This window comes from Drosophila novamexicana, unplaced genomic scaffold (genome assembly GCF_003285875.2).
Source record: "Drosophila novamexicana strain 15010-1031.04,08,12 unplaced genomic scaffold, DnovRS2.1 tig00000974-arrow-arrow-pilon, whole genome shotgun sequence".
Lineage (NCBI taxonomy): Eukaryota > Metazoa > Arthropoda > Insecta > Diptera > Drosophilidae > Drosophila > Drosophila novamexicana.
In genome coordinates, this window is record NW_020824834.1 from 310,567 (window position 1) to 335,746 (window position 25,180).

Sequence of the window (25,180 nt, forward strand, 5' to 3'; positions counted from 1 at the left end):
TTATACAAGTTGACCTTTAACACTTCTGGCTGTTTGCTGTTTCAAATATTATTTTTGTTATTATTGTGCTTGAAGCAACAAAGGGCGAAATATTATTTCGAGTGTTTTTTAAACATTTCCACATCACTGGCCAACTATCAGTTGGGCCTACGTAGCGGCGTATTTTCTGAGTTGAAAACAAACTTCAATTCGTGAGAGGGAAACGAGTTGGTGCAGAACGAAACATAAAACTGGTTTTTGGGTCAAAAGCAAAGGGCTAGCCCGCTGTTGAGACTGAGGCCAAACAACGGCGAACTGGCAAACTTGTGATAATTATTCAATGAAGCCGAGATCTGAGACCTGAGTATAACGTCGACAAGCTGTCGCTGCAGAAGGGCTATGCTAAAGGGTTATCGAGTGGCTGACACACATAGGCGCACACACACACCGACCGACCCGACTGGACAGGTTAGCCAACGAACGAAAGGTGAGCTCGCGCTGCCTGCTTGGCTACCGAAGCAAGCATCGGAGTACGGGTTCGGGTATAAGAGTCTCGAGTGAGTGTGGGCTGGCTGCTGGCGATTTCCGCGCAGGTTCTCTCTCTTTTTTGTGCTCTCTGTTGCTCTTCTGCTCTCCGGAAGTTGTGGTGGCTGCAATCATCAGCAGCGGCAGCTCTAGTGCTTTATTCCTGACGCTGAGCTCGACGCAGATTTAGTACTCAATTGTTGTGCTGCTACGGCGTACGTGAACGCGGACTGTGAAACGCAACGTTCAGTTGTCTGTGAAGTTGTAAGTGCTGCTTGTGTCTGGTTTCTGTGCCTGTGCCTGGGTCAGTGTCGCTGTGTGTGTCGGTGTGTCTGCGTGTGTGTGTGTCTGCCTCGCATTGTGCGCGTATAGCTGTGTGTGTGTTTTAACACACATATGTACTATATGTGAGCAAAGAAAAATTAGATAAATATATTAAAAATTTGCAAAGCAAAAAACGCAAACAGCCAAAAACATACAACGAGCAGTGTTTAAATTATGTGTGCGTGTAACATGGAATGGCTTCAATATTGAAAATACAAAATACTCGCAGAATAGAAGAAGAAAAAAGCAGGGAGTGATTCTCAATTTTGTGCCTGCTATGGAGTTCGTGATTTTCACGCTCACTGTCAGAGGACCACACCCGCGCGGTTGCACAGGTTACAAAAAGAAAAACCAGCGGCTGTCGAGCTAGAGAAAATCACCAGAAAAGAGACAGAGCCAGAGCCAGAGCGGAGCTGTAAAAAAAATTCCTGTTTTCGACTGCAGCCCAAAGGATCACGCAGAGAGCAGTGAGCCGTGAGCGAAAGAGTAGGTCGTCGTTGTCAATAGCTCGCTCGAACGGCTGGAAGGCAGCCGTGTTCAAGTTCTATCTGCGATGGGAGAATGGGAAATGGCAAACGCAGGGTAGTTGTCGTGCAGGATGTTCGCTAAAGTTGCGCAAGTGAATATTTCCCGCTATTTTAAGCGGACTTTAGGCATTTAAAAGCCCATTTTAAATATGCATCAGCTGTTAAGAGTTTTGTGTTCGAAAGTATGAAATGAGTAGTGCCAATATTTCTGAATACTTAAATAAATTCACGAGATACTTTCTGTTGTGGATAACTTGCCCGACAAATCAAAGTTGGATAACACAAAATGCAGCGTAACGCAGTGCTAATTCGATAATTTAAAACATTGTTGGTAGACCAGAGACAGATGAAAAATCAACTACCAAAATATTGCCCAACATTTTGTTGGTTTTTGGTCTGTTGCGGGAGCACAGTTTTTGTGCCTGGAAAACTGGTGCTCAGCTAAGTTATGCAGTCAGCGGAGCAAATTTTCCAATAGAGAGCGTCACTGCGACGCTGAGCCAAAATCCGAAACTGAAACAGAAACATAGAGCTGGCTGTTCTGGCCGTTGTCGCACAACGTTTGAGGCATTGCCTTTAAATTGGTAACGGACTGGTCGCGACACACACAGCTGTGCTTCTGGCTCGAAGCGCAGTAAAAGGTTAGCCGAAAAACTAACTAACAGCAGATGGACAAATTGTAAAAGTTGCGAAAGCGTTTCGTGAGGGCTCCAACAATCATTACACTCTGTGATAATTATATAATGCGTTCGAGGACAAAATCGGACAGCGTGTCCTGATGCCAAATGAGTCACGTGCCTGGCAAACAAAATTTCGTAGTGTGTAACTGTGTGTATGTGCCTGTGTGTGTGCGTGTGTGGCAAACAGGGCGTGAAATAGTCAAAAGTGGGCACCCAATCTGGACTCGTATCAAACAACTTCCTTTGGCCATATACGCGATTACAACATCAAAATCGAACATAATTTTTTTTATTTTTACGCCGTATTGATTTTAGTTGTTGTGCATAAAATCGACGCTCGCTTTCTTAAGGGTGCGTGTGTTTATGCTTGGCCCTCGCGTTTATTTTACGTCTTATGTATTCTTTTTGTTCTCAACCCCGAAATATTTCCCTATTGTGTATAGCCCTACGTAAAAGTCAACGGCAACGGTTTCAAAGGCAACGTGAAAGAATCCGTCGGCAGCAGCCAGTTGTAAAGTCCTTCATCAAAACGCACACATACAACAGTAAATGTATATGAAAGGAAAGTGTCATAAATCAAGCGATTATCCTGTAAACAAAGTGTAAAACGCGCTCACAGTTACAACGGAAAACAAACAAAAACAACAAAAATAACATCAACAAGAACCGGAACCAACAACCCAATAAGGAGTTTTCCGCAGCCGAGACAGCTCAAAATAAAACCCGATTTGTACCACGTTAAAATCCAGAACACAACAACAACTACAACATAACTCTCAGTGCTTTTTATTACTTGAGCATTTAATTTTGCTGAGTTGGTGTTGGACATTTGCTGAAAGCCAACAACATTTTGGCCAAAGCTACTTTGCTTGGCATTTTCAGGAATCGCAGCGAAAAACAACGCACAACATTGGATTGGCTTTGAACACATTGTATAATGCTTGCGCAAGTGAGGTGAGTCAATTGTTCAATCAAAAATCAAGTATATGTCGAAAAGTGCCAAAGGTGTTTGCCTGAAAACTAAATTCAATTGCATGCGCTATGTATGTTGAAGGGTTATTGGCAAATAGCAGGGCGAAAATAAAAATACAATTTATGCACTTTTCAATTACAATTGCAAAGTGTAAGTAATGTCATAATTCAATTACAAAGCTTTTCATGGCATAAAAAATGAACACACACACAATCAGAAAGACAATGCACAACAGGCGTAAAAACGAGACAGTTTAACTGGGCCACAAAACAATCGGAAAATGGATGTAAAAGTATACTGGCCATTTGTACGAGGGGCGAAGGGCATAAACAGTGGCAGGGAGAAGGGAGGACAGTTCAAGTTTGATTGCTTCTATGGTTTGGTTTTGCTTGAGGTTTGCCCTCGACTTCTCTGTCGTATCCAGAAGCCGACGGACAATGTAATTGAAGATTGTAAGCCCACAAGCGTATATATACATATATATAGATATATATACATATATACATATATATATATCTTGATGAAGGCAGCACAAAAAACACTCGGTTTTCGGTCTGAGCTTTAGTTGCAGCTGCTGCAAGTAGGAAATTGCAATTTCCATAAACAGAATTGCGTTTTGCTTGACTTAACCCTATGCCAATCAATATTTGCACAAACATTTATTTTCGATTTTCGTTTTGTTTTAATTTAGCAATGATTACACACATATAAATTGTTGGCAATAATTCCTTAAGGCAGTCTTCTGTGTTGGCCGACAGAGTTCAATGGCAATTGTTACAAGTTGTTAATAATGATAAATGATTGTGTTTATCTTTTTTTTCAACACTGTTTTATTGTTATTTGCAACTTTTGTTAAGTGTGCACTGTTCGACCCCCAAAAAGGATTACATTTCCAGATTTGGTTTGATTATAATTCATTCATTCACATTTTATTTACATTGTTTATAAGGTGAAGATGTTGTTTTTATTAAGTTTAACAAAACTCTGAATTTTTGGTATAATTTATATATGATTAGCTGATTTTTGATTTGTAGATTTAACGCTTTCTGGTCTATAAGCTATTAAGCTTGACATATTTGCTCTAATACATTACTGTATAATTTTGAGAACTAAGATGGAACGTTGTATTGATAGATTGTTGAATCCAGAAATAATTAGATGATGTTCGAAAGATATTTTCTCACGCTGGCGGCCAAAACAGAAACAGCTCTGAGAGAAACCCTGTAAGCAAAATAGATTCCAAACAAAAATTAGATATCGAGCGACGGCAAAATGAAAATATCAAAAAGCAAAAAAAGAAGAAAAAAAAAGAGAAAAACAAAAGCCTCTTAAAACAGCTCGGCACCAAAGGGACGGAAGGCAGTTGGTGATGCTGCCATACAAAAACATAAGCAGCGAGTGACCAGCCAGAGGCAGCGACTGGTCAGCCTTCCGCAGTTCATTGGAATTTCTGTTGAACGTGATACCAAATGGGAGCGAAATGGAGGAAACTGGAAGTGTGGGGGGTAGGGACAGATTGAGAAACAAGAGAATCATCTGAAGAGCACTTGTATATTCTTTTATAGAGATAGGAGATAGGCGAGCATAGCTAAAGAAAAAGTATACACAATGTGAAATGTGAAAAACCGACAAACTGAGAAATTGTTGCTCGAGTCTGTTTGTAAAGATATATATTTATAAATACAGCCGAATTTCCCCTCGATGTTCGACAGAGTTCGCTCAGCTTGAATGCTGAGCTGTTTATGTTTTTGTTTACACACACTCCAAAAAGCAGTTATATGTGGATGGATGGCGCCCAAAAACTGGCGCGCGTTATGACGCGAATGCTGAGCACAAAACATAAGCCCCGAGAAGCTCTGGAGTTATGCGATATTCACCACAATGGCGATCAGCTCGAGTTGAAGTTCTACAAGTTAAGATCTACGATAGTTGTATAAGAGAGTTATTTGCTGAATTGCCTCTATCGGGAGACTAACTTGTTTTCCAGCCCGAGACCAAACCCGAACTTGCATCCGACAGATACACAGAATTTCCTGTACTAGCAGCTGTGCCAATTTAATGACGTCAGGGAAGCTTGTGAGCTTCGCGACATGTCGCTGAAATTGCAAAATGAGACTTGGTGCATCAAGATGCATCAAGCTGCGGTAGCCATAGATCTGCGGCAGGTAGAAGGAAAGGTGCACAGTGAATGTATTCTTGAATTTCCCTCATAATTTCAACTGTGGCTTCCCAGTTCACACACTTACCTCTGGGCTGGGCGCTGGTTGATGGTTGTTGTTGAATGCTTGTTTTTACAGCAAAACAAAAAAATCCGCTCCCGTAGGGTATTGGAGGGGGCACGCAGCTTCTGATATGACTAGATTGAACCAATTTTAATGTTATTTTGAATGTCAAATAATGCCTTAGCTATTCAATTTAATTTTATTTTATTGAATTTTCTGGGACTTAAGACTAAAACTGCCTTAATCAGGACTTGACTCTGTATTGGACATATTCACTAAAATTTTACTGAAATACTTGATGTAACTTCTGTAGTAGCCACAACTTGAATTCCATAACTTTGTACTTTACTTTCTTAAGCTATGCGGGCTCCTTTTGTTTTGTTACGGCCAAACTTTGAAGTCAAAATGGCCTAAAAAGCTTACGCGGTCCCTTTTTGTGTGAGAAAACCACAAATTGAAAGCAGAATGCAGTACTTTGTGCCAGAACAATTAAAAATAAAACAACAAGATACGAAGAAGGGCAACCGAAGCAAACACAGAACAAATATATATGGCTAAATTAATATTTAAATGTGGTTGAATGCATTAAAGCAAACAATATGCAAAACTTTTGGCAAGCAAACGTTAAATATCTCTCTCAGCCACAATGGCATTCCAATTTGACAGAACTTACGACAATCTACCCTAGCATAATTTGTACTCGATCGTCTCGGGACTATACCTTCGAGCTGGTCTCTTTTTGGGTGGGCACTCGGACAGTTTTCTTGTGAACTGCTGTTGTAAAGTGTTTGGTGTTCATTATTTTGTAGTACCTATTAAAGTAATTTGCCACATTTGTCGCCGGCCATTAGGCGCTATTAAAGCGCAATCAGAGCGATTCCGCCATCTTGTGGGCCGAGCCAATACTTGAGAATCAATTTGAGCAACGAAAAAGTTGTGAAACTTGTTGGTGCACGAACCCTTTTTTATTAGTTTTGGAATATCGACAGGACGCGGCAGCAAAAGTCTCGCAGGGCTTCCATTTTACAGGGATATTCAGACCACAGCCACGACACAATGCCGTGGCGTACACATTGTACGTACAGTTCAATGGACTCTTCGACAGCAAAAAATCGAGCTTATGAGTATGGCGCAAAATGTGCTGATATTTCTCTGTGTGTGTGTGTGTGTGGGACTTAGTGTTGATGTACAGGAGGCTTCTAAGCCCTGACGCGATGAAAATCAATATTCTGAAAGGGGCTGAGGCTCTAGCATACTGTTCAAAAAATCATTGAACCAAGCAAATACATATATATACTATGTCTACATATACATATATACAAATATAGTTATAAGAGAGGGTAAGGGATTTTTGCGGCGTCAAATTTCAAGACGTAAAGTTCGTTGTGGGAATCGCTTACATATTTTTAATTGCGTGTTTTTTTTCAGACTGATTTGATGTGGTTTTGGTTAGACTTTAATCCGCATTCCTGCCCTCAGCTTGTACTTTAAGGCATGGAAATTCATTTTTGCATAATGGGAAAAGTTTTACACTTCAGTCATGATTTGCTTTTCTTTTGCTCGCAGCATTTTTCTTCTGATGCAGCGGCCAAAAGACGTGCGTGTCAAAAGGGGTGGGCATGATGGCCCAGAAGGGACGGACTGGTGGGCAGGGCTTTATCGCCTCGAGTTGAGTGTTAAAGTTTTTTGCCTGCAACTCGTTTGGGAATTCTTCTCTGTACTTCAGAAGGAGAACTCAACTTTCTGCGTTCCTTAAACAGCCCAGAATCGCAACTTACTGATGGACATGTCCGTTAAGAAATGTGCGGATGGTCGTTTAGTATATTTGCATAAGTATTTATATTGTTTTTTTTTTTATATACAATCAAATGATGACAAGATTACTATTAATCTTTCAAGAAATCTCATGTTAGTCAATGATAGTTTGGATGCTTGCTATAAAGTTAGTTTTCTTCAATTTAATCTTAAGCTCAATGCTTAAACTTTATAAATTTTCCAAAGAAGACCATTCACTGAGTAGAGCGGTCGTATGGGTCAATCCGTCTAAGTATTTGTGAACAATAAAAGCAATAAAGCTTTAAAAGTAAACTTTATTGTTGGTAGTTGAGCTTCCCATGGCAAAGGTAGGCTAAGGTTGGTCCGGTAAAAGTTGACTTGCGCAGTCCTTTCGAGGGTTCTTCCACTGTTTCCTTTTTATAATGATTGTTTGCTCGTCGTTCATCTTGGCAGCACAAATAATAACAAAACTTTTATTATACATTTTTCTTAATCGAAATGCCGCAATTAAGCATGAAACATAAAACTTTTCTTCTCTTCTCTGATGGCGCCTGCTCGTCCTTTTTCCTTTCTTTCCTCTTTTTTCTTTTTCTGGCGTTCAGTTTGCGTTTGGCACTTCGGCATTGACGCAAAAATGTCTATTGTGAGCAACCGCTACCATCCACCCACTCACGCCCACACACAGCCTCCATCCAGGCTGTACTCTGTTGATTTCTGAAATAATTTTGCACTTTCATAATTTGAGAAAAATATTTTCTAAGAAAAATTCGAAGCGACTTTGGAGAAGAAACAAATAAAACAAGGACGGAGAAAACTTGGTTCCGTTTGCGGAATATTTTAAGGAATTTAATTTCTGCAAAGTAAAGTTTGCCGTAAAGTAACGCTACGTTGGTAAATTGCAAAAAACTGTGTTTCGGATAAGTGAAAATCATGTGAAATAAGAAATTGAGAGACAGTTTGTGCAGTGTCATTGATAACACTGGGCTCATCACCCAAGCAGGCAATAATGACGAGTAGAGAAAAGAAATGAAATTAAACAATTCATTATGGAATCTCTAACCCCGTATGTCGGCGACCAACAAAGAAGCCATTCTGTCTGGTCCCAGCTTGAATGAAAATTTGTTGCGTAATAGCCTTTGAATGGCAGTGATAAAAGTGAAAACTAAATGAAAAGCAGAAATTTATTGTAAATAATATAAATGAGCAGCCGTAATATTGCTACCTAAGCTATTGCTCTTGCTCTTGATGAGGATACATATTCGTATTGTGCGACTGTCCAAAAGTTTTGCCTTCAGACAGACCGAGAGACAGACGAAGGAACAGACGAAGGGGCCTTCACAAAGGCCATATAATTTCCTGGCAAGCCAGACTCTCGCACTCGCTTGTCCCGCCCACCTACAGCTACCATATTTATGCACACGCCAATAGACAGGCAGCCTTCGCTATGAGTTCCAGCGACTCTCTGTCTCCATTCCGACCAAATTAAATTTCAAAACGTGGGGCGGGCGCCAGTCATTAGACCATTACGGCCTGCGCCTGGCCTGGCCATCTACTGTGATGTGCTTTGGGCTCTGTGCCGCACAGGAACCCGCAAACATCCTGTTGATGTCAGCAAATTTTATTTATTTGTGGTTCGTGTTGTATTACAACATTTTAGAGCAATTAAAATTGTACAATGGCCCAAGCTCGTCCCATTTTCGTTCCCGTTCCCGTGCCCTGCATCGCTTGTGCTCCCGTTTGCCGAGGACAACATGGCTGCTGTTTGCCTGACCTAGCTGGGCCGCAGCTTATTTGGCCGCGTTTCTTTTAGATCATTTGCCGTAAGTGCCTTTATAATGATATATTGACTTTTGGCTGTGCCCCCAGAATTTTCACAGGTTACAGCTTACCTAAAGGCCGCGAGTAGCTGATGGTTAGTCCTAATTGCCTCTGTGGCAATGTGACATTTTATTACATTAAATTACCATTACCAACTCAGGCTTAGCTTATTAATAACTGCAGGATTAGTTTGGCAATTCTTATGATAACAAATTATATAAATTAGGAAGGTAATAAAAGTCGATGGAACATCCGCATATTTATTTAAAGAAAGACTCATATTTTTTCATTCCAAAAGGATTCACTGCGGCAACCATGAAGATAATAAAGATGACAGCAGCGGCATTGCGGCAGTTTCCATATTTTTACACATGGCCTACATATTACATGGGGTGACCTTTCTTATTGTTATCCCCACTCTTTTATTTATTATTTGCGCTAACATGCATATGAGCTCCAGTAAAACTCTTGCAATTTAAAGGCTAATGTAATCAGAGACGAAAATTTCCTTACTGATTTAAGTATAGGAATACTAAAAATAAAAACAATGCAATTCATGGGGTTGCGACTCGTACTCGTACGGTTACTATGTAATTCCTGGTCCCAATGCTTTTGCGGTTTTGCTTGTGATTCTTCTTTGTATTTTTGGGACATGTACAAGTGCATACATATATGGCCTCGCTGGCTTCACTTAGTTTGCAGCAGCAACACAATATAAACAAAAGTTGTAAAAATTCTGTTTTGCACTTAAGAGCGCACTATATATATATACAGACATAAATGTCTCATGGCGAAAAGTACGAGTAGTAGAGAGAGTTAAGCTGGACAGGCACTTGCAGTTATTAGAGTGGATTCTTTCTGGGCTGAAACCCTTGTGCTCTTGATTTGAAGATGTGGGCAGGGATGCTTGTAAGTAAATTGAATACAAGACGTTTAATTAGTGCTTAAAATAATCTGAACGAAGGCCAACGCTGGAAAAAAAACTCTGCAGCAACTTCCTTGAGTCCCTGTCATATATGTGATATAAATCTGGGGCTTAAAAGTTCTGTGGTCTGATATAATCTAAATGTGCGTGCTTCAGCAGTCTTTTAAAGATCATGTGTGCAGGCTCGTAATGTGATGGACGCCAAATTGACCGCTGCCCATTTTTTTACTTCAGTGTGCAGTCAACCAAAAGCTTTCATCCATCGCCGCATCCGCATCCGACTCTTTGGAAGCATTCAGCGCGCAGCGGATCCAGCAAAGCCAGCGGAAACGGATGCCATAAAGTGCTGCCACCACACAGGGCACAAAATAAAATGGCGGCGCGTCAACGTCCACGTCCAGGTCCACTCATTGGAATGGCTTCCATGGCCATGACTCACTGTGAGATGATTACTGGCTGCCCACCTCTGTCTCTGGCATGTACACGCACACGTTTTAATGACAACGATGTGGCCGAAAATTTAGTTATGAGTCTCATGGTGCAGGCAAACATGGATACATGCTCATACACATAGAGCGAGTGTTTGTATGTGAGCCGAACCAATCAACTGATTTAGCAACCACATCCTACGCCCAGGCAGCAGCACGTCTCACTGTCCCAACGTACTTCATTTAATGAACGTCGCACACAATCAACTGGTTTGCATTTGGCTACGTGTAGCAGAAAATGCAATTCGTTTGCTGATTTGTCATTGTTAGCTGGCCCCACAACAAAGATGGCCGCCGCCATAGTCGATATCAAATGTCGAGCTGCCTCCCACTTTCCGTCCAACTTTCGACATCCGGCGTCCATTATGCGATGTTCGGCTCAACTTGAGCTGATTTACAAATGAAATCATACGCTATGGCGGGTTTTTCGGTAATGAAAATTCAGCCATAAGGGAAATCATTTTTCCGGCTTTTGTTCTATTTTAGTTGGCTCTCTGCCGTGCCCCTTACCGCCCCGTTGGTGTTCGCCTGTGAGACCAGGACGAAAATGGGTATCTAGTCTAATGTTATTTTCGCTGGCTTGTGGGCCTTTAGTTTTGATGTGGTAGTTGGCTCTGGGCTCTAGCAAGGTAATGGCCACGTTTCATAAATAAATTTCGTTTTAATCAACTTGTCATACTGCCAAAACGCAAAAACTTCATAATGCTTGACGTTATTAAAATTTTACATGTCATGCCAAAAGGATTTAAGTTGACGCATGAGCGCCCCGGCGGAGGCTGTCGCAAAGTTTTCAGGGTTCTCTCTCAGTCACTGTGTATCCTTGCACATGGCATAAAAATGTTGTAACCAAATGAAAACCCCATTAAAGAATATGATCTGTGCATCTGTATTATATGGTAGTATATATTTTGATGCCGGTTGAAGAGATTTAATGAATATGTTCGCAAGGGTATTCAATCTGCGTTGCTGTGCTGTGTTATTGTTTGTTTTCTCTTTCTTGCTCTCTCCCTGGCCATTAAGTTATATATTATAAGATCGCTAATGCCGTCAGAGTTGCGCACAAAGGTAACCACAACACCGCTGCCACAGCCCTTCAAAATTGAAATTAAACATAATGAGTTACCTTCTCCTTTGCAAGAGGCCCTCTTCTGGCCACAAGATATATCTTGTACATATCTATGCATATGTGCGAGAGTGCAGACTCGAGTTACTTAATTGCAGTAGCAACATTTAATAAAGGTAAAACAAAGATACATGGCAGACAGGCGAGGGAGACTCGTTACAAAAACGCTTTTCTTGCGTTTTAAAATGCCGCAGCATGTGTGCTATGTGGGAATATTGCTCTGCCTGTGTGTGTGGGTGTGTGTGTATGTGCATGTATTCGAGTAATGAATTGTTATATTCAGGCTTGCCTAGATATTCACACTAGTGATTACGGGAATTCCATTTAAAGCATTTGCAAATAATTTAATTAAAAATACCTTTCAGCTTGAGAGGAGTATTCAGCTGAATTATATTGCATACTTGTGGGGGCGACAAACGCCGAATGTTGCTAATTGTGGACACAATCCCTTTTAATTAACTACTCAGAAAACAGGGCCCATATATATCACCTAGTCCTAGATCCCCAGATAAGGCCCAACTATACAACAATGCCGCCTGACGGCATTCAACACAAGTTTTACATTAAAACGGAAAGTTTTAGTGCCAAACGGCGTAAGGAAAAGTTTTCGCTATTTGTATAGGCGCAAGGCGATTTAATGGGTCGCCTTTTGTCTTGCTTCGCAATTTCCCATTCCTCGCTCACCTGTCCCTTATCTGCTTGTCTGCCTTGTAGCTACAACCTATTAGCTGCTTAATTTTATGTACAGGTGTGTGTTTGTGTGTGTATGCAAAGGTGCTTGCCTTTCGGCTAACGGGCGTTCACATGGAAAACTTTTGTTTATTAATTTGTCATCTATGATTAGTAGTTTGTATAAGATTTCGATCCAGTACGAAATTTGTAGGTAAATTGCTGCGGCACAACATACATAATACATTTCGACTGTTGATGGGCTCCAAATCCACAAGTCAAGTTAGATTCAGACTGATTGGCATGTTCGAGCTGACGGGATGCATGAGGATATCGTCTGTCTGCGAGCGAGACAGCTTCATCAAATGCGGCCAGGTGTACTGGGGGACTCTTCGACAAATTGTATGCCGCTGCACTTGAAACTACTTAAAAGCATTTCCATCTTTGTACTCTCTGTTACAGATGACGCCACTGCAAGTGAGAACGATACGTTAGGCGGCGTTGACTATGGGACCAGAGGCATGGGCGTGTGTGCGGACCCTGGGTCTTATCGATGGTGTCAGGCATTAAGCCGGTCGCGTTCGTCGTGCGCCACAAACACAAACCTATCCACAGGAAAGCAACAGCAACCACAATCGGACACAATCAGCGAAAGTATCAGAGCAGAGTCAACAGCCGTAGCATTCGCATTGGGAAGAGCTACGGCGATTCACGCCGCTTCGACTCAAAGGCTGCCGCCGAAAACGGCTGCGTTCACGGTGAAAGCGACAAGCAGGAGACATTGCGACGAGGACAACGACGTCGCAGAGGACGTCGACGGTTGCGCTAGTGCCTCCAGAACCTGCCACGTCAGCGGCGGATCCATAAAGACTCTGATATTTTTACTGATTTGGTTGCTTGCCTTATTGGCAAAAAATGCACAAGCTCACAATATACCAGGTAAGAGGCATTTAAAGCGAGGCCAATCAAAGTACTATCGATTAATTACACGTTGCCAAATCGTGTAAAAGCTTTTACTGCTGCAATGAATGAAAATACAACTTTTGCAAAGACCGCCAACAAAATCGATTGATTGTTGTCGGTTCGGGCTAATTTCACCCGTGAAGTGGTGACAGTCCGTAGTACTGCCATATGTGGACATTGTATTAGGCCAGGTTAGGCAGTACTCTGTGTGACGTTGCGCATAGATTCATTTTTATTTGGTATTCACGAACATTTAATGGTGCACAATAAGCGGCTTACGTGAGGGCAAAGCTGATTACATTTAGCAATTAGTTGACAGTTGGTTGAAGTGCCAGCCAAAGCTGGCGACCCATTTGCCTGGTCAAATTTATAGGCAACTAAATATGTCTGTCCACATGTAGATATGCATATTATTATATATATTAATATTAGAGAGAGAAAGAGAGAGAGAAAGAGAGAGAGAGAGAGTGAGAGAGAGAGAGAGAGAAAGATTGAGAGCAGCTCGACAAACTTGACAGACACTTGGGAATTTAATTTTCAATGTAGCACTAGCAAAGCTAGACGGGTCCGTCCTGAATACCTGCTTTAATGTACCGTAATGTTCTTCAAATGAATTAAATTAATTTAGCCGAAAATTGAAAATCCGCTTGGGATTTCTATAGCAGTTAACGGATGGCTACTTCGTGCGCGGTCGAAAGGTCAATTGCCAAATACGCCTCCAGGCGCGCCGCTAAGAAAGGCGGAGGGCGTTCTGCGGAGGGCCCCAAAATGAGTTCCGGGAAAATGTTATGGTAGAGACAGGCACTGCTAGTTGCAGCCAGGCGAGCGACTCAACTTTAAACCATGAAAACAAAGTGCGCTGCTGAATAACTTAAGACAAGTCGGGAGGACATCAAGTGCCTGCTGGCAGCGGTGACTGCTTTGGCTGGAGGACATTTTAAATTGTATAATGAGACCACTTTTGCATGTTAACGCAATCAAAAGGCGGGACAAAAAGTACCAAACATCAACGGAAAGGGCAGGGCCAACAGCCTCGCGTGGGTGAGCTGCTTCCTGTTAACCCTCGAGTTGGCGAGGCTGGCGACCTGTCTGCAGCATTATCAAAGGGCAATAAACGCTCAAGAGTCCTGACTGACTGACTGTACGCACACACGCACACTCCTTCATTGTTGTTTCTGTACATTTTCTTGTTGCTTTTTGTGCAACGTCGTCCCAACTCTACTTTCAATGTGCAAAAGTGTTGCCTAAGCTGGCCAAGTTAACAGAAATTTATGCAAATGCCAAAGTCAACAAGCGTTCATTGCATAATATGAAAGAGACAAAGCAACATCGAGCCAGTGACTGACTGATAAAGTGTATGAGCGACGGGTAGACTAGCTGACAGCCGAGACGAGCTAACAGATGAGCCAACTAGGCCGCCTGCAGTTGAGGTCCTGGGCTAACTGACAAGCCACCCGGCCAACCGGCCACCCATTGGGTATCCTTTCCCTCGCCGCTTGGCTTCTCTATTGCTGTGCGCATGTCCATAACTATGCAGCAGCAACTTTATCTTTTGCTGTTGCAAACTACTTCGATAGTATTATATTTAAGCGTTTTACTTATTATACTCGATTTAAAGATCAATTTGGCGAATTTAAATACCCAAATACTGCCCCACATCGGGCAACAACAATAGCCTTGTCAAAAGCAGCTTGTTAACAAGTTTGTCCATGGCATAGACCATGCTGTTCTGCTCTGTCTTTAACTGTCCTGGTCTGTGTGGTGTGTGTAAAAGGATGCGACGGGGCATTGGAACGTTTCGTTGTACTGCTGTTTCCGGCTATTCATTAGCATTTCCGTTGTAGACCAAGAACCACCGTGTTGTCAACGGCAACGGGTAGATTCGTGCAGGACTGTGAAATGCAAGCAATTTCGGCAATTAAAGCTTTGCACGTGCGGCTTTAAGTACACACAAGTAAGATAATACGGTCTGGCTATTGAATCTTTCTGCTGCTGTTAGCTCGACAGCTTCGTTTTCAGTATGATCACCAGGGCAACTGGGCTAGGGCTGCCAACCCGGGGGCCAGTCGGGCAAGTCTAACTTGAATTGTTGACGACTGCAGTCGACAGTTACCTCAGTCTCTACCAGACAGTTGACAAGCGCTAATCAAATGTCACATTTCACACAATGAATGGATATAAAAAAAATACAAGCGAATGGGGAGAACAAAAGCCACTCAGTTGGACGCCCATCCATTCTATATAGTTAGTTATACAGGTAAATCATCAAGTGAATTCCATAAAAAAAAATTGTTCAAAATAATCGGGATGCCCAGAATATTTTGCCGATATCTTTTCTGAGAAATACTCCACGAGTTTGAAAAGTGGCAAAACGTACAACCCAGGAAATACCAGTCAATAGCCTCCACTTGACATGTGACCGATGCGGCTATCAACGATTCCATTTTAAAGCAACCCGCTTCGCTTCTGTCGCGTTATCTGCCAAAGTCCTGTGAAAAAAAACGTCGATGACATGCCAATGCATCCTCGATGGCTCTCCACAAAAGCGGCTACTCCACATAGCAACGACCTGGGCGCCGGATCCTTCATACTGGACCGGGCAAATGTCAAGCTAACTTAGTAAATCGTGCAGAATGTCACGTAAACACGATGGCAGGTACAAAGAGGATGACACTGACTGAGGCGCGGCTTATGGATTGGGCATTGGGCATTTATGGGCGCGGCATGAAAAGAACTCTTCAATAAGTAAGAGATTGGGTACACGCAGACTGCACATCAGGTCAGCGAAACATTTGAGCCATCAATCACTTGACGTCAAAAGCTTTCAACTTGTCTCGAGTCCCACGAGGCAATAAACGTTGCACAATACATTGTGAATTCAGGAGTTTTATAGATATGTGTATATATATCTCTATATATGGGGTTTCGGGAAATTCCACCCGCAAGTATGGAAAAATCGCGAGAAACGTTTGTATGAAACTTTTTTGCTTACCATCCAATTGGACTCAAACTCAATTTCAAAGTTCTTGGTTCAAATTCATTTGAGGGGTGTTTCACACTTCTCCAAAAATGTATTCCTTCTTCGTGGAAATTCATTTCAAATTCATTTTCAAGGATCTATATAAAAAATCATTTGAGACGTGTTTCACCTTTTTTTGCAAAATCTAAACGCCTTCGATACAAATGCGATTCAAAGATTTTTTGGGCGAAGTTTTAAGTGGTGTCCGACATAAAAACTTAATGTATACGTGCTTTAACGAGGAATTGAGGAATTCCGCCCGCAACAGTGGTAAATTGGCGGAAAACGTTTGTATGAAAGCTGTTTATTTACCGTCCAATCAGTTTCAAAATCATTTTCATAGCTTTTTAAGAACATTTATTTTATACGTGCTACGGGCAAGGCCGGGCTATACCCGCTTGTATATATATATATGCATGCAATTACTTTAAATGTTATGCTGGTTTTGAACTATTTACAGAGGATGCTGTGCACATCACAGCCATACTGGGCGAGGGTGTCGTCTTCAATTGCCACGTTGAGTTCCCCAACGATCATCCGGTGCCATATGTCCTGCAGTGGGACAAGAAGGTGAGCGAAACGGTACGATATCACAAATAAAATTTCTTCTCTAAACTCTCTTTTTTACATTGTCGTTTGATACGCAAAAAGCTAAAGAAAGTAAGAAACAGATAGAAAAAGTCGAAGCAAGCGCGACAAATGTAACACAGTAAACGAAATACTTGCATATCTCAAAGTTTTCGAACTCTTTAACTCCTAACTACCCACTTAATGATTACTACTATATGAGCATCCCTTAACTAATCAATATTCGGTTGGCTATTTGCATATATGTTCTATTCTGTTCTGTTCCCCTTAATTTTCAACGTTTTTTTTTTAACAAATATGACTAATATATGTATTAACTGCCGGCCAGCTTAGGCTCTACAGTGCGTATGCGTAACTATCGAAATTGTTGTAAATTAGACGTAACTTCTAAGTATTTTTCAGTTAAGGATTATTTGTGTTCTGATTTGTATGCGGCTTTTGCTACTGCAATATGACACTATTGTTAATGCCAATGTTGTGTTATTAACTATACGATATGAAACAATTAGCTTGGGATGGAAATGTCTATCATGTTAAGTAAATGTATTTTATGTGTTGCTTGATTGGCAATTTGCATATGAGTTAAATATAATTTCTTGGCCCTTTCCTTTTATTTTTATTCGATTACCAATTTTCGCCAAGTGTGCTAAAATGTTAACTTTACTTAAGCTTCGCGGCGACAGCTAATTTAGAACCGAATCGAAAGCAGATTCTTAGCGACTTTATTTAGATATTCCACAAGCAGAGGATCATATTGACACCACACACGCAATTATATCCAAACACTGACAAGACAATTGAGAAAAATATGCTTTTTAAAAAATCAAAAGAAATGAATCCGACCAAAGAGAGCGAGAGAGAAGAAAAATTCACACCATTTACTTTCAAACAATCTCGTTCGCAAAATCGCAAAATCGAAACACATTTATACAAATCTATAGCTGTTCACCGCTAAGAAAAAAAAAAAAAAAAACTAGTCGCAATAATTCATAGCAAGCAAAGAAAAAACTATATGTAGTCACATTCCCAAGATTTTAGTGCAATTTATCCAATCCCTGCACATCTTTCTAGCATCAACAGAGTTTGCGGAAATAGGTGAATGTTTTCTTTCGTAAGGATGACTTTCTGTGAAAATAGGGAAAATACGAATTTTATTTAACACTAAACCTTTTAGCAAAATTAAGAATTTGTTGCATAAATATTTCGGAATCATTGCCTATTTCCCTCAACTCTGTTTGACCAAAATATCTCGTAAAAATTCACAATCCATCCACAAACCTGCAACCTGCACTGCAAATTCCTTGATGCATAGCTAGCAGTAAGCAAAAATGTATTTCCATTAAGGGAAATATAAGAAGCGAAATGTGCCGCAATCTGTTTGGTTATGTAAATATTTTTAAAGAGCACAAGTCGAATTCCTGTTTAACTTTTTGCAATCAAATTAATTTTATTTCATTTAAATTTATAAAATACGCCTAGGGCAAAGTGTGACATACATAACTTTTAACTTTTTGAAACGCCAGCATGCATTGCATAACTATTTTTGTTTGAGTAACCTCTCAGGTGGGCAATGGCTTGCGACCACATACAGATTTATATACTTACACTATATATATATATATATATATATAAAATGATTCAGTAAGGTGGGCTCATTAGGAAAATGCAGCTAGCAAATCTGCCAGGCTGAAGGTTGCGACCTCAAACTGCTTAGTTTCATAATTTAAAGCAAGCTTAAGCCGCTGCAAGCCGATAAACTAAGTTTATTGTTGCTGCTTGATAGCAAAAAGTTAAACCGAGCAAAAACTAAGAAAAACCGCAAGGATAATAAAGTAGAAATGTAGACGCTGCGGCTGCTGCTGCCCCTGAGGTTGACGCAGACGTTGACGTCAACGCCTTCGTTTCAGCTGAACTATACGCCGTGGACCGAGTGTATATATTCGAATGTCTATGTGTGTGCTTGCATGTGTGTGTGTGTGTGCGAATCCGACTGTTTGTTAGCATACTTGTGTGCGCTTGGATAGATAACGTCGCTGCTTTTTGTGCCAAGTTAAAAGTTTTACAAGCATTTTTAATGCCAAACAAAGTTATAAGTACTAAAAAAAGAAAGTTTATGCCTTGCTGCGATAAAAATAAATACGCATACGGTGAGGCAATGCTACACAGTCGCTTTCGGAATATGGCCGCAAAATGTGGCACGGCAACATAACGGTAACGGCTGTAATGGTGGCGTATTAAAGGGATTAACATGGCTTCAGCTTTTAATTTATACCCAGCTCTGATCTGGCACGGTTCGTTTTTTTTTTCTGTGTTTGTAATTAAATACAATGGTCGAGTTGCGTCGTGTTTTGCAACGTGTTTTGCCGTGTTGCGTAGACTACACGACTCTATATTAAAGCAAGCTTTTGTTTTTTTGTATTGCCTACTTTTGTGCGGCTTTTGCTTTAAGAGACCAGAGCAACCGCCACAGAAACAACAACAAAAATAAGGGGAGGCAACGTTGCCTTAGTTGCAATCTAAATTAATTGCTACTGAATAAATTAAGCGGAAAAATGTTTACCGAGTCAACTTATGACGCTTCTCCGAGTGCGAATATTAATTTTGGCGCCCGCTCGGCTGCCTACCAGGAACGTTGGGCTTGCTCTAATAAATACATGTAAGCTACTGAGCTCCTTCCGCTGACATGTTGCGTCGAGCCTCCAGCTGCCTATATCTGGGTCCCAGGACGTCTACGCTGTGCTCTGCGTTCTGCGTCCTGCGTACTGGGTCGTGGGTTCGGTACTGCCAAAGCAAATTATTTCATATGCTAGCTGAGAAAATTATTAAAACGTATATAATTAAGTTGTTATAAACAAGGCGAGACGACGCTTGTCAGCTCATAAATCTGCATAGTATAATTACAAAAATAAATCGATTAACTTTGATGCCGCCGCAATCCGACGCACAAGCAACATGCCTACCAATTACTGAAGCAAGCAATTTCAGTGGAGTGAACATTTTCCCTGCTCGGGTATTTGAAATTTAAGATCAATGACATGGAGCTTTCAACTGAACGAAAGGGAACGATTGTGCCCGGGAAAGTCATGTGAAAGAATTGCCCGAACTGTCTAAATCCACATTCTCATCCACGTCGGCGCCGCGTGTGATTCAATAGATTCACAGCATTCTATGCTGGTAACTGCCAACATAGCTGGGGCTGTGCCTTTGAGCAAAAAATAAATAAACAATAAACAGATATATATGGCATATCGGTTGGGTAAGAGGGACGAGGTGGCAGAGATAGACTGCAGGTTGACCTCAATTGTTGTAGCTTGCCTGAAATATTTTACATGCACATTTTTTATCAGCCAAAGCTTGAAGTTCAACTGTATCTCTGTTTCTGTGCCTTGTTGTTTTCGCTGTTTGCACATGATTTATTGTTGCCGGGATCTGCTGGTCCTGCTCTGGTGTTGATGGCATGCTAGCCTATGGGGTCCATAAACAGATTGAATTTTATTCGTTCCGACTTTAAGGCATATACATATGTACATATTATTTTTAAGCTGACAATTTATTTAAATTAAATATAATAGTGTAACATTTAACAGCATGCACAGAGTGTTCATGAGGCTTGCATGTTTAATTTCAATTTTTAATCGTGCTAGAATTTAGATTTTTTATATGTTGATCGCCTATGTAAATAATCATAATGTTTCGCGACAATTATGAATTCATTTCATATATCTACCGAACATGTCATAACATTTACGATACATGATCTTATTTTGAATTATGTGGTTCATAATTGTTTGATGTCAAGAGTATGTACAAATGTTCAAATACATCAAAAAACAACATGTTGTCTTCAAATCAATAGCAGACTGTACACAATCGAATTCAATCCTTGTTTATTCATCGACCTTAACATTTTACATTTTATGCATTACAAAACAACACAGGGCTCCGATCTGCCCATATACATTTGGTATGAGAGCTACCCGGAACACATTGAGGAGGGCTACAAGGGACGCGTGTCGCGTGTGTCGCAGGACTCGCCGTTCGGCTCCGCATCGCTCAACTTGACCAGCATTAGAGAATCGGATCAGGGATGGTACGAATGCAAGGTCGTATTCCTGAACCGAGATCCGAAGCAGCATAAGAATGGTACATGGTTCCACTTAGATGTACATGCACCGCCACGCTTTAGTGTTACACCAGAGGATATTATATATGTTAATTTAGGTGAGTCCCCACCACAACAAATGCGAAATCATAAATAACAGCCTAGCTGTCAAGAAACTTGTCAAAGTTTTGCCAGGCGGAACCGACTCATATTTCGGCCGAGTTATTTGCTTCTATCAACCACCGGGTAAATGACGTTTCGCAGATTAAGTGACGCAGCCTCTCCAGTTGTCCTCCAGGCTCCTTATATGCCTTGCCATGGATAGCCATTTGTGACTGTGTCAAATGGTCAGCAATTTGTTGCAGTGCCCGAATGAGTCTGTCACCTTGAAATGAACTATGGGTCTATTTATGTGCAAGGTCCCGGAGCCCACCCATTGCCGGTGCCCAACGCTCACTCATGCGTCATAATGGTGCGCAATCGTAAAAAAGTGAGCGACACTTTCCCCTTAGTAAGGAAAACTTGGCTCGCTTAGAAAGTGCGTGTTTAAGTTGCTTATGTGAACTCATTTGTCATCTCTCGAATGTGCAAAATATTTTACAAAATCGAAAAGCCTTTGTGTGTGTGTGTGTGTGTGCGTAAAATCGCCAGCCAAATCGAATTTCCGTCGCTTAATCAAAGTTAAAATGTTTACGCTCAGGCACTCAACTTCCAAGTGGCACCCAAGACACACAGCATACAGCACACACGGCGAACAATTCGAAAGCCAAACAAAAGACAGCGACTGCGCCGGAAATGCGTCAAGAGAAAATGGCGCTGCAGCGCATAAATCAGACAACACTCTGACGGTTTGTCAGCCAACTCGGGCGGCACAAAGCACCGCAACATGATCCAATAGTAACAACAATGCAGCTACCGACTGGGTTCCATTGTCTGCGGCAAATGGCGGCAGTAAGTACGAGTAGTTAACCGGCAAGGCTGAGATTCATGTAAAGAAAAATATGGAGGCGACTGCGAGTAGGCGACCCGGCCTTATTAACCGGAAGCTGGGCAATGCAAATGGCTGGCTGGCAATTTTTCGTGTATGAGATGAGAACCGCATTAACGAGCATGAGCTGAAAAATTGCTGGCACTTACCCCATTAATTTTTCGTTTTTGCAGGTGATTCAATTATACTCAATTGCCAGGCAGATGGCACACCAACTCCAGAAATTCTTTGGTACAAGGATGCGAATCCCGTTGATCCCTCGCCCACGGTTGGCATCTTCAACGATGGCACCGAGCTACGGATCTCCACGATACGGCACGAGGATATCGGAGAATACACTTGCATTGCACGCAATGGTGAGGGACAGGTCTCCCATACGGCCCGCGTTATAATTGCGGGCGGCGCTGTAATAATGGTAAAAACCTATAAACAAATCAATTATATACCAGATAATCGAATATTAGTTTATAGACAGCTCTTTAAATTGACGAAAAAAAAACGAAGAGCGAATTAAATATTGTTCTCTAAAATTTTAGTTAGCCCAACTATAGCGAACATATTGGTTGGCTCTAGAGTAGAGTAATAATGGGTTTCATAGCACATATAGATCAGGAATAGTTGAATGAATTCCTTAAACCATTTTAATTCAATTTACCTATTTTTATACCAAAGCCAACACTTTGTCAATTTAGCAAATACTACCCAACTCACTTTTTCGCACAAAGTATAAAGCGGCACATATTTAAAACAGCCAAACAAAATCAAAAATGATTGCCATCAATGAAAAATTTACTATAAAAGTAAGTTTTGAATATTCCCTACATCCCATTCTTCGTGCATTTTCTTGCATACGCTTCCTGTAAAGTCCGTTAAGCGCTTTTACATTAACCAACCTGCAAATTCAAACAACCTAAGCATTTGCCAAAACAAACTAATCATCCAAAATGTTCTTTTCGGCTTGAGTGTTAAAACAACATCAATAGCATGAGGAGCCATCAGAACAGATCAGACCAATCCCTCCTTCGCGCGTGAAAACCAACCGACGACACCTGCTGCCAGAAAACGCCATCAGCTTGGCTTACAAAAAAATCCAACCCAAAACGTGTCCCAAACACCCGAGCGGCACACACAGGCGAAAAAAAGCATGTTGGAAGCTTGCTCGGTTTTTTGTGTCCTCCCCATGCATTCCGGCTGGCCATGCAGGGCTGCAGTCTGAGCTGCCTTTGTGTTGGTCGTGCCCGCATGTAGCCCGCGTCCCGCCCGCCTCGTTTTACCAGCAAAAGAAAGCCGAATTAAGCACATAGCGAAAGATCCCGCCCCAGTACACACTTGACATGGTCATTCGTCCAGTCTCCGAATCGATGCCCGCTTCCTACCTTCTATTTACCATGTACATACATGTGCTTCCATACATTCACATATATATTCAGTATGTACGTATGTACCTTATATGCTCCGTCTAAAACGAGCTGCATATTTTGTGGGCGACCCACTACATTTGGATTTCGGGTATTTACAGTTAGCCAGAGAAAAGCCAAGCACGCCATTTGAGCAAAATATTGACGCCTTAAATAGTTTGAACTTTGACCTTTCGAAAACAAAGGCGTAGTGTAACAAGGAGCTCATTTTTAAATTGTTCAAGGTATTTTTAATCAACTCCATAACGTACAAAACATAAAGACCATACCCTTTACTCGTATAAAATAAACACAATAATTTTGTGTCCAATTTGCGATCAATTTATTTTGCATTTAGCTGCCATCACTTTAGCCATAACTATAACTTACTCAAATGAAAATCATTTCAATCGAATCCCTCCGCATCAGTATATCCTTTGAATAAATCAAGAAAATGGGCCAAATTGCAGTAATGCAATTACCAAAGGCAGAAATAGAACGGGCCCAAATTATGTCGGTGACATTTGATTGACAAGTTGTCAATGGCATCAGTCAGGCCATATAACATAGAAGCAACGTGTTGGGGCTGTAGTTGTCACTATTTTTAAGGGAAAGAGTGTGAATAAAAGACACACAAGAATCATTGCTGTAGAACCACAAAAAAATGTTGCTTTAATGAGAAGCATCGGGACTTTAAGGCACAACTCATGATTTTAATGCGTCCTTACTCAGCGTTGACAGACCTGACGAAAGCACGTCTAAGAATCTGGTTTTTACTGCTTTATATCGCCAGGTGCCGCCCACCAATCAAACGAAACTCGAGGGCGAAAAAGTGATATTCTCATGCGAGGCTAAGGCCATGCCCGGCAATGTGACGGTGCGTTGGTTCCGTGAGGGCTCCCCGGTGCGCGAGGTGGCCTCCTTGGAGACACGCGTCACCATTCGCAAGGATGGCTCGCTGATCATCAATCCAATCAGTGCGGACGACTCGGGACAGTATTTGTGCGAGGTGACCAACGGCATTGGAGATCCGCAGAGCGCTTCTGCCTACCTGAGTGTTGAATGTGAGCTCAAATCAATTCGCTTTTTTTTTTCTAAATATAAGCTATATTCGTGACGTATTTGTGTGTAGATCCTGCCAAAGTGACCTTCACTCCGACCGTGCAGTATCTTCCGTTTCGATTGGCCGGAGTCGTGCAATGCTACATCAAGTCGAATCCACAGTTGCAGTACGTTACCTGGACGAAGGACAAGCGCCTGCTGGAGCCCTACCAAATGAAGGACATCGTGGTAATGGCCAATGGCTCGCTGCTCTTCACGAGGGTAAACGAGGACCATCAGGGACGGTACACGTGCACGCCCTACAATGCCCAGGGCACGCAGGGCGACTCGGGCGTAATGGAAGTGCTGGTCCGCAAGCCGCCAGCCTTTACTGTCGAGCCGGAAACGCTTTACCAGCGCAAGGTCGGCGACAGCGTCGAGATGCACTGTGACGCAATCGAAGCGGAGGGCACGGAGCGGCCCACAATAAAATGGCAGCGCCAGGAGGGTGAGCAGCTGTCGGACTCACAGCGCAACCGCGTCAAAATATCCGGTGGCAACATCACAATCGATAATTTGCGTCGCGAAGATTTTGGATACTACCAGTGCGTGGTCTCCAACGAGGTTGCCACTCTGATGGCCGTCACGCAACTGGTCATCGAGGGTACTCAGCCACATGCGCCCTACAATATAACGGGCAAAGCCACGGAGTCCTCCATAACGCTTCAGTGGCTGCCGGGATACAGTGGCGGCTCCGAGTACAAGCAGGACTACACTATTTGGTATCGCGAGGCGGGCGTCAACGACTGGCAGACGATATCTGTAACGCCCTCAGGCAGCACCCAAGTCACCATCAACGGATTAGCCTCAGGCACCAGCTATGAGTTTCAGGTGGTTGGCCGCAACGTGCTCGGCGATGGTATGATGAGCAAAGTAATGACTGTGCGGACACTGGGTGAGTAATCTGATAGATCCTTTAGTTATAAGTCGAGTTTATGCTTTGGTTTTTCCCAATTGTTTTTCGGTTCTTGCTCCTGCTCAAATGTTGCTCTG

General features: G+C 41.9%; 1 protein-coding gene across 4 annotated transcripts in view; it reads left to right on the top strand.

Annotated features, from left to right (window-relative positions):
- Positions 1–711: 711 nt before the first annotated feature.
- LOC115765479 (protein turtle) overlaps positions 712–25,180 on the top strand; it is a 36,939-nt gene continuing 12,470 nt past the window's right edge. For all 4 annotated transcript variants that reach the window (XM_030709066.1, XM_030709063.1, XM_030709064.1 and 1 more), the window contains exons 1-8: positions 712–768; positions 2,479–2,989; positions 12,492–12,968; positions 16,472–16,593; positions 20,538–20,820; positions 21,863–22,104; positions 23,880–24,150; positions 24,219–25,082. In XM_030709066.1, the coding sequence (XP_030564926.1) occupies positions 12,551–12,968; positions 16,472–16,593; positions 20,538–20,820; positions 21,863–22,104; positions 23,880–24,150; positions 24,219–25,082 (2,200 nt within the window). In that variant the 5' untranslated portion in view covers positions 712–768; positions 2,479–2,989; positions 12,492–12,550. The remainder of the gene's footprint in view (positions 769–2,478; positions 2,990–12,491; positions 12,969–16,471; positions 16,594–20,537; positions 20,821–21,862; positions 22,105–23,879; positions 24,151–24,218; positions 25,083–25,180) is intronic.